Consider the following 10,106-nt stretch of genomic DNA (forward strand, 5'->3'; position numbering starts at 1 on the left):
CCAAAGGTTGTTATAAATATTAAACATCATACATCTTGAAAATAGGGCTCTACAATGTGCTGATATCATCCCAAATCCTATTAGTGCAACATGTTGCCTCTAAAACCTCCAGATTTGGTTTAGTGTCTCTAAATCGTGATTTGATTTAAATGGACCCAACAGGCTTTTAGTGCCTCAGCGTTATAATCCCAGAACTGAATGGATCAGTAAGAGTTCAGGTTCCTGCTCAAGCTCGAATCCTTTTCTGTGGTAAAGACATTTATTAAAACTTAAAGACACGGTGATCAATAATTCAGCTTATGACTGATTGTTACATCATTTCAAATACAACCGGCTCCGGATGCACAGTTACACATTCTGCTCGGTCGAGCTGCTCATCCCGTCACGACAGCTCGAGAACATTCACAGCTCATCAGAAGGGATGGAGATTCACAGACAAGTGGGGGAGGGGGGGGGGGGGGGGGTACACTGGGATTCAGGTCATTTTCTAAATAGAGGAGGTTTAAAAAATGGTCAACATAAATATCCATCTGTGTTGAAAGAACATATCACAGCTATAAAAAGCTCAGTGTCCATTAAACCAGGGTAACTGGGGACTGGAGCACAGGGAGGCGTTCCCATCAGCTCACTCTCTATAGGACGCGTCTTTATTGACAGGATGAGGATGACATAACGTTTAAAAAGGAAAAACTTTTAAAAAAAGTGATGAGCTGTCTCAAACACCAGAGCATGACATCCCAGATGCAGTGGGGCAACAACAGGATTCTCTGGGGGGGGGGGGGGGGGGTTCCCGCTCAGAACGGGTGCTCCGACACGAATATCGTGAGGCGGATGATGGAGCTGCCTCGGAAGTTGATGACATTGTTGACGGTGACCATCTCCAGGTCCAGCACCAGCTCCTTGGGGCCCTTGATCGGCCGGGACAGGACCAGGGTGGCGCTCACGTTGCTGGTTTGCTGCGATGTGAAGAAGAAGAAGAAGAAGAGGGACGTGAGGGATGAAGAGGAGGAAGCAGGGAAATTACACCACTCTATACTGATCTTTTTATTTATTCCCTGTGTTTTTGAGATACACACATGTAGGACGCCACCTACTGGCTGAACCCTGCACAGTCACTGAGCTCAGTGTATAACTGAGTTCAGTGTTTTCACAGCCTGTTGATTTGTCAAAGCAGGAAAAACACAGTTCTTATGAATAACATGACATAACTGTGTTTTCTTTCTGTTACATGTCAAAATGTCCTCTCTGAAAAATGGGTAAAGGGACAGAAACTGAATAATTCATGTTTCCATGGTTCATATTCAGAATCACACCCTCAACAAGGGTCTCATTCTGTACGGGGGTTTTATAACCTCAGATCTAGATGTTTATATAACATACGTCACGTCACAGGTCAGACGTTACGTGATGAACATGAGTTGACATATGAATCGATGTTGTGCCTCTTGATGAATAACTTTGTGTGTTTGGGTATAAATCACTTCAGTGACAGTTTAAACAACGAAGGCTCACATCTTGTATTTGCTGACATCTGGTGGTTTGACTCGCTGCTGTGACACATGCTTTAAACTCGATGTTTGAAGCGTGTGTGAGCACCTGTGACCTCACTGGTGAATGTTGTTAACAACAGAGCACAGGTCTGACCACAGGTTTCTGATTCACCACAGAATTGTGAAAGTATTTTTGAAGCGGTTGCATCATAGTTGTCGTTATTCTGATGAAACTTGGGGACTAATAACCTTAAAATCTAAGTGCAATGATCATATCAAACTATTTATGACGTTCTTTTCTAATAAAGACTCACAGCTCTGATTTTTCTGCTCGACAATCAAACACCACAGCAGTTTTTCTTTCCTGTTTGGTTCTGAAATGGATTTTCTGATGCTGGAGTTTTAGTGACTGTAGGTGGCGCTGTTTCCTTTGTCTGTGAATTCACTGTAGCAGAGGTTTCCCCTTTTTTATTGTAAACTAACTGCAGCTACTTTCTGCTGGTTAACACATAAAAGCCTAAAACATTTCACCTTAACTTCCCCTATTTATGCATTATTAAATAAATAGTTTATAACACACAAGTATGTGTTTTATGCAGATATAAGGGTATTAAATAGTGTATTAACTCTTTGTGAGCCATTAAAAAAGGATGTGTTTTATCTTATTACAAATATTAATCATCGATTTACAGAGCTGCCTCCACATTTGCTCATTTAATTCCTGTGACGTGTTCATTTCTTATTTCCACGCGTTCAGCATGAAGTCGTATCACTGTATCTCGATTGTTCTCCTTCAGATCTACAGGTCAGTGTCTCGGCCATCGTACTCACCCTCATGTAGAACTCTCGTCCGTCATTGCCCGACTTGATCTGGAAGATGTAGAAGGCGCCCGGGTAGCGGGTGGTGGCCTGCATCTGGAAGATGTCTGCAGGCACACTGCGCCCCGACGACAAGTCCATGTGTCGGTACAGAACGGTGAAGGGCTTGTCCCTGCAGGCAGGGTTCTCAGCTGAGCACATGCACTGACTGCACAGGAGGACACACAGAGGGGGGGGGGGGGGGGGGGGGGTCAGGGCTCCAGCAAACAGATCATCAACTGGTTGACTCTGTATTCAGTTTGTGACAGAGTTATTTGGGGGGGGGGGGGGGACCACTCACTTGTCACTAACTTCGACGTAAGGAGAGTGACACTGTAGAGGATCCAGGCATGTGTAGCCTCCCTGGAAATTGAAACATACTTGTGCTGTTGTACAGGTGTTGTTACCAGTGTCACATTCATTGATATCTTCAAAATCAAGCACACAACAGTCAGGGTCAGTTACAACATCATCATCATCATCATCATCATCATCATCTTCATCAGAGAAACAACATTGAGTAAACATCAACAAAACAGTGCGTGAGAATGAGACAGAATATCATAATAATAACATTTGTTTTCAACATTATGCGATATGAATACTGATCAGGACCGATGTTACACACATATACAACCAGTTTAACTAGATTTTTACTTTATTATTCTGCATTTATTGTTTATTGTTTATTTAGTGTTATACTTCACATGTTGAGTGACAGAGAATAGAAAATGGATTAAAGTAAAAAAAGGATTAAATTAAGGTGTATAAAAACATGATATGCAACAAAGCAATTCTCAGCAGCTTCGATAAGACATACAGATTATTTGTTTGTGTGATGCAGCATTTTAACTGCCGCTGTTCAAATGACAACACAAACGAATCAGTTCATGTCTCTGTACAGTCAGGACCGTGTCATTGTCCTCCTACCTTCACAGCTCCTGCCGTCCTCAAACACAAAGTACCCGGGCGGACAGATGCAGGAGAAGGAGCCGGGGGTGTTCACACATCTGTGCTGACACAGAAACTCAGAGAAGCTGCACTCATCCAAGTCTACAGGGGAAACAAATGACAGTCTCACATCCAAACTGAGCTGGAGTAGGTATGTTAATCTGTATATCGATATCTTTCACTTGCTTAATACTCACATACACAGAATATTATCAAACTTTAAGGTTCATTATATGGAAACAAATCTCCTGACAGATTGCACAGAAGTCACGTAACGGCCGTTTAAATGCGGCTCTGCTCACCGATACAAGAAGTTCCATCAGCCGCCAGCTCGAACCCCTCGTCACAGTTACACATGAAGGAGCCGTAGGTGTTGAAGCAGCCGTGAGTGCACGGCTCGTCTTCACACTCGTCCACATCTGGAGAGAAGCAAGGAGGGAACTTAACACAACACTGGAGTAAGTGCAGAGTGTGCGTGTGCATGTGTGTGAGTGTGTGTGTGTGTGTGTGTGTGAGTATGAGTGTGTGTACCTTGGCAGGTCCTGCTGTCTGGGTTGAGGTTGAAGCCGGGGTTACAGGAGCAGGAGTACGACCCCGGCACGTTGGCACACAGCTGCTGGCAGTAACCATATCGACATTCATCAATATCTGGTCAAAGAAAAGAAAAAACACAAACTGGTTACAATCAACAAAGTATATGTGTTTTAATTCATACAAATAACGACCCATACTGCTTTATTTGTACCATCTTGACCATTTATTGATCTGAAACCCTGATGAGCTGCATTACCACTCAACGCCAGAGGAGGGCGCTGTTCCTCTAGAGGAGGAGCTAAAGCCTTCAGAGGTCTTTTGTCAACAAAGATGACAACCATGTTAAATCACATTATTATTTATAGTATTAAGAAATGAAGAGAGTTGAAACCTGCTTGATTACTGCCAGCAAAGGGGGGGGGGGGGGGGGGGGTGGTGGTTATGATACCTCTTTCTTTAAAGAAAACTTCACAGACTAAATTCACATTATCTATGTTTTTTTACATTCCATATTTTGACAAACACAATAGCTTTTCAGCAAAATGGCTTTCTGCAAACAACTGTGTGATAATCAACAAACCAGGTGGATTAAGTTCCTCAAGCTCAAGTCTTTTTAGGACGATTTCTATATCAGATAATGAATAAACCTGTGAACCAGCTGTGAGTGTGATCTGCTCACTCACCCTGACACTGTCCACCGATGAGCCAGTATCCCTCGGTGCAGGAGCAGGTGTAGCCCCCGGCCGTGTTGATGCACACCTGGGTGGGGTTACAGTGATGAGAGTTGGTCTCACATTCGTCGATGTCTGCAGCGGAGGAGGAGGAGGAGGAGGAGGAGGAGGAGGAGGAGGAGGAGAAGTTAGTGTTTCATCCTCTTTCATGATAAAAAGATTCCTGAGTGGGAATCAACAGGCAGGTCAGAAGAGTTAAAGGTTACGTATATGATATTCATTGCCACTAGATGGCGCACTAACACCAGCATCTTGCCCAGTGATAGTGGTCCTGAAACACAACCAGAAGTTACCCTGCGTACAAACAACAACAACAACAACAACAACAACAACAACAAAAAGAACAACAGTCCAGCAGCCCTGCAGATTAAAGGGATCTGTTGTGAGGCTACAGCTGTTTCCATGGGTCGGTGATCCAGTCCCTGTCGGAGCCTTTGTGGAATGCTTTGGTCAGTTATTAATCTGAACCCTGCAGTCATTTTGTTTGTGCAGCTTGTTGCAAACAGGGTATATGCGGGTACACGGCATATACCCACTCATTTTCATAGGGTACCCCCATTTCTTAATAGCCTCTGGTGTGCATCAGTCAGTGTGCACAGTGATGCAGTTGACCCTTTAGTCTGTGGGCGAGTATTGATGCAACATATGTGCATCTGCATCAGGAACAATTTGCAAACACTATAGGTCCATTTTTGGAAAGAGGAGTTTTACATGTCAGTGTTTATAACTTGCTAAGTTTATACTTCGTTGGACTCAACAAAAGACAAACCTCTATATTCCTGAGCTTCATTCTAAACGAGTCACTTTGTATTTTGTTCGACCGCCTCATTCCACAGCAGCAGTCGAGGGTTCGGTGCCTTGCTCAGATGCACATCCGCCAGACTAGACTTTATTTCCTAATGGCTCGGGGGGGTGGGGGGGGGGGGTTTCACAGACAAACGTAGAGTCAAAGGTTTTGTTTCTCCAACGCTCAGCTTTTCACCGCCCTGTATCTGAAAGCCTCTTAACACAACAGTTAACACCTCGACTATCACTTTACTGCTGTTTTCTCACAGGATCAGAGATTTCTCAGATTACCCTCTGAATTCCTTCCTCTGGAGCGGCTCACATTCTCCATCATAAGAGCTGCATTTCCTTTTGAGGATATGACAGATCAGAACATTCCAGCCTCTGCTCACGGTTCTCAGACCATGAAGTCACAGATCTCTAGAAAAACCGGCGGGGGAAGTGGGTGGGGGCCCGGCTCTCTGTTTGGTCAGGCAGCGACGAGGAGCGATAGCGTCTGTCGGTGGGTCTGTTGCCCTTTGTGCCAACTTGGACCCCTCGCCCTTCACGGAAGGGGGGGGGGGGGGGGGGAGGCCCAGAGCGTTCGGCCACCGGCCAACAGCTACAGTGGCCCCCGGCACCTGCCTGCCATTAGCAGGCGATGCCTCCTTGCAGGGCCCTCGCCTGCACCCCATGTGTAGCCCTGTCTCCAGTAAACACACACAAAGTGCAGTGTGTCGGCTCAGCTCCTTATATAGAGCTTTTCATGAGCTGCCCACGAGCGTCAGAGAATACCTGACAGATTGTGGAAGGTCGGTCAGAAGTAAGAAACACAGTTGAGATGCTTGTGCACAAACTGATTCAATCTAATCTCCAGTGAGACGAGAGGTAAATTCCTCATCTCCTCTCAAACTACATAGAAAAGCAGAACAGACCCTGAGTGGGACGAGAAGCAGATGAGAACTGCAGAGTGACAGATATGTTTGTTGTTTATCAAAATGGTTTCATGAGCCCACGAGGTTGGAAACTTGTTCTCGAGCCACAGACGAGCATGAAATCCCTCAATTTGAGGAAAAACATGAAAATACCCCCGACTGGAGTTATGAGCGGAAATGAATATAACGCTCCCATGGGAACGAAAAAAGATGATGTCAAGTCCAGAGGCCGAATTGGATTTTTTTTTTTTTTGTAAATAGATCTCCAGCTTAAAGGTTAAGGTCACACAAATTACATATTGACTATTTAATGGGTCTGTGAAGCATTAAATGCTGACATTTGCTAAACGCTACCATGTTGATGTTAATCTAGATTCATAATCACTGTCTTAGTTTAGCATGTTAGCATGTTAGCATGTTAGCATGCTAGAATCAGCACCAAACACAAAGTGCAGCTGAGGCTGAGTGACTTTTCATCCTGCAACATCAACAGGGCAGAAATGTAACTTTGCAGGATGAAAAGTTAAGAGATGACCAAAGTTATGGTAATGTCTCCTCAGCAGGGGGCATGAATATATGACACATATTTATATTTCAGTCTGGATTAAAGTAAGAGATGCACTGATGCACTGATATCACCTCCCTGGAGCCACACCACATGTGTAGATCTACAGAAAACTCCACAGTTACTTCACAAACAAGGTCTCCCATCGAGTGTTTATACAGATGATGACATGATGCCTCCACAGAAGTGAAGCCAAAGAGTCTTGATTGCCCCATTGTCCATGTTTTTGTTAAATAAAAAGGTTTTCTCAAAGATAGTTTCTATCATTTACGGTTTAGTTCTTATCACACTGGTGTTTGAGTTCTCAGTCTTCCAGTCGGTTTGCTTATCATTACTTATTTGAAGATTTAATAAAAACAGGGTGAAACATCCTGATTGACAGCTGAGACTGGCTCGTGATTGGTCGAGCACGTTCATCGACGGGACCTTGACACCGTGGCTCCGCCCCCTGATCACGACTGCAGGCGGATGCAGCAGAATCCCTGCAGCCTCATGGTTGTTGAGTTATAATTTAAGACTTCACACTTTAAGGGGTCATTTCTTATATATTGTTTTTACCCAGACTGGTGCCATTACTGACTGTCGGAGCACTAACTTGAAGACAAAGCCATGTTTGTTACAGGCTCAGACAGGAAGTCACAGTCTGTGTAGTTTCTGCCCCGTAGCTGCATCAATCAACAACAGCCCATTACATCACCACCCACTCCGGCGTTCAGCCAGTGGGGGGGCTGGTTACCATCGGCCCCCACAGAGCCATGCCTGTTCTCGGGCACAGATTTGGCTCCACATGACCTCATGTTTGGCATCCTGATGGTGCAGTTGACTCAAACAAGGTTGTGAGCCGATTCCCTGACAGGCTTCTCCCCTGCTGAGAGGAACAGTCCGTGTTTGTGCATGACCTAAACTCCACGCTTCTCTTTAGAAGGAGAAAGCAGCATGTGTACATTTTCCATTCATCACGGGCCTGATTCTTCCAGAGTGACAGAAAAAAACACCTCAAATGGACGACAGGGCCCGTTTTCACCAGCTTGTCCCTGCTCTACGCACTGGGGCTATTATGTGAAGATGTATTTAACACAGCTTGGGGGGGGGGGGACATTAGAGATAAAGAATGATCTGACAGCTGGAGTCTCTTGTGGCTGTGACGTGCAACAGAATCCTTCAGAAAGCACAGATTCCCTCACCGAGAGGAGTTGGAGCTCCGGCTGGGTGACGGCACATGAGCTGAAACCCAGAGCCTTGAGATCATTTGTCCCTGTGAACCGATGGATTCCTGCATTTCCCTGGAGTTAAATCACCGTCTCTGTGGACTTGTGGATTTCTGACCTCTTATGCCTTTTCACTGTAACGTCAGGTGGTGGCTTCACAACTTCACAACAGAGATAGAAACCGCAAACAGCTGCAGCAGAGGATTCACACTCTGTCATTTTTCTTATACAAGTTATACATTTACTACATTTCAGAAGTAAAACATGATTATTTCCTTCATTAAGAAGTTGAGTCACTTCCCAGATGAAAGTTTTACATTAAAAACATTCATCCAGTCGGGGATCATTCTGCTTGATGATGTTAACAGTTGCATCAATGTCTCAACTTTTGGTTTCAGATGGTTTCATTTCAATGTTTTTGCAGCCAGACCAAGTAAAGTTATGTTCTTGAGGAGAAAAGACAGAATCACAACCATTCTTCTCTCAGATGTTTGTTTTCCTTCTTTCCCGCCTCATCAATCATCTCAGGAGCTCACTAATTGATCCTTGACCCTTTGGAAAGGACACAAACCCTCTGGAACCTCCATGTTAAACTACTGCTCTGGGTATTCAATACTACATTTCAGGGTTTGTATTGGACTCACCGTTACAGGTGCCATCCTCTGCAGGAGTATATCCCAGGAGGCACTGAGCCGTGCTCCCCACTCTGGGGTAGCTGGGCTCCACGGACCTGGGAGCCGGGAGGAAGGTGTCCGGGAATCCCTGCGACGTGTCCGGGTAAGCGGGCTCCGACAGCACCGGGGTCTCTGGTCTGTAGGGCTGGTTGTACAGGGTCCTCGGGATGCACAGGTAGCCTCCGTTCTGGTTCACACAGCGCATGTCTCCTCGGCAAGCATCTGGCAGGGTACGGCACTCGTCCACATCTGGAGGACAAGGCGATGCACTGATAAGGACATTCCTTCATCCAGAACATCTGGGGGCGTCTTATTACTTCACTTTTCTCTGTTCAAACTTATTCAAGTTCACATTTTACAGATTTTCTCCAGATTAATCATAAACTTTTAACGTTATAAGTCAGTAGCAGTCATGTCACTCACCTACACACTGTCTTGCCCTGCGGTCATATGCAAACCCTTCAGTGCAGGCCTGTGGAGAGACAGTCCAGAGTTATATATTAGTAATTCATGTATTTAAGTCATCTGGAGCTGTTACAATAAAATAACAGCTCCAGAAAACGTGACCCAGATGAGGGAAGGTGTTGTGTTACCTGTCCGTGTCCAGGCTGGATACAGAGCAGAACACACACCAGCGCTGCCAACATCCTGAGAGAGAGAGAGAGAGAGAGAGAGAGAGAGAGAGAGAGAGAGAGAGAGAGAGAGAGAGAGAGAGAGAGAGAGAGAGAAGCATGCTTTCAAAAATGAGGAAAAACCAGGAGCTTCTTCTATCTCATACAGATACACACATCAAAAAACTGATTTACGCACAGACACGCATCGGTTAGAGGAAAGGATGAAGCTCCCTCACCTTGCAGAAGAGCAGGACCTGAGGCTGCGGATTTCAAAAAGCATGGCTTGTGTTGAGCTCTCGGAGGAAAGATTCAGAAGGAGACGTGAATTCTGCCTACACCTCCTCTCCTCTCCTCTCTTCTCCTCTCCTCTCCAGCAGGGCGCTCACCACCTCCTCCAACTACGCGTCTTTACGCACGGGCCGACACCAGGTTTTCATTAAGTCTGCTCGAGCTGAGGCTTCGGTGAAGAATGGCTTCTCTCACAGGGATCTGCTCCGGTCCTGTCGGCTCTACAGATTATTTAGCTATGCAAATTGGCGGGCCACCCCCTGCACCCGCTTCCACAACAGCTGGATTCAATCACGCAGAGACAGCCCCCCCCGCCACACCAGCCAGAGACAGTGGCCCCACACTCACTTCTACAGGCGGCTGCTCCCGAGCTGTTGGGGGCATAAAACAAACACACACATTCACAGTGTCTGTTTTTCAAAGATACAAACAGCCCCCCTACCCACCCCCCATAACTCTGAACATCTGGAGCGACCAACGCGAGAGATGCACG

The 10,106-nt window shown here is 45.7% G+C and overlaps 1 protein-coding gene across 1 annotated transcript; it reads right to left on the minus strand.

Moving 5' to 3' along the window:
* Window positions 1-237: 237 nt before the first annotated feature.
* Window positions 238-9,996, minus strand: fbln5 (fibulin 5). The gene is made up of 11 exons (XM_053434406.1): window positions 9,562-9,996; window positions 9,305-9,359; window positions 9,135-9,183; window positions 8,682-8,960; window positions 4,517-4,639; window positions 3,831-3,947; window positions 3,602-3,718; window positions 3,279-3,401; window positions 2,650-2,776; window positions 2,322-2,517; window positions 238-956 (listed from the first exon to the last, which is right to left on the minus strand). Exons 1-11 carry the CDS (start codon window positions 9,603-9,605, stop codon window positions 795-797), a joined length of 1,392 nt encoding a protein of 463 aa, XP_053290381.1. The 5' UTR covers window positions 9,606-9,996; the 3' UTR covers window positions 238-794.
* Between the last annotated feature and the right edge of the window lie 110 nt (window positions 9,997-10,106).

This window comes from Pleuronectes platessa, chromosome 11 (genome assembly GCF_947347685.1).
Source record: "Pleuronectes platessa chromosome 11, fPlePla1.1, whole genome shotgun sequence".
Taxonomy (NCBI): Eukaryota; Metazoa; Chordata; class Actinopteri; order Pleuronectiformes; family Pleuronectidae; genus Pleuronectes; species Pleuronectes platessa.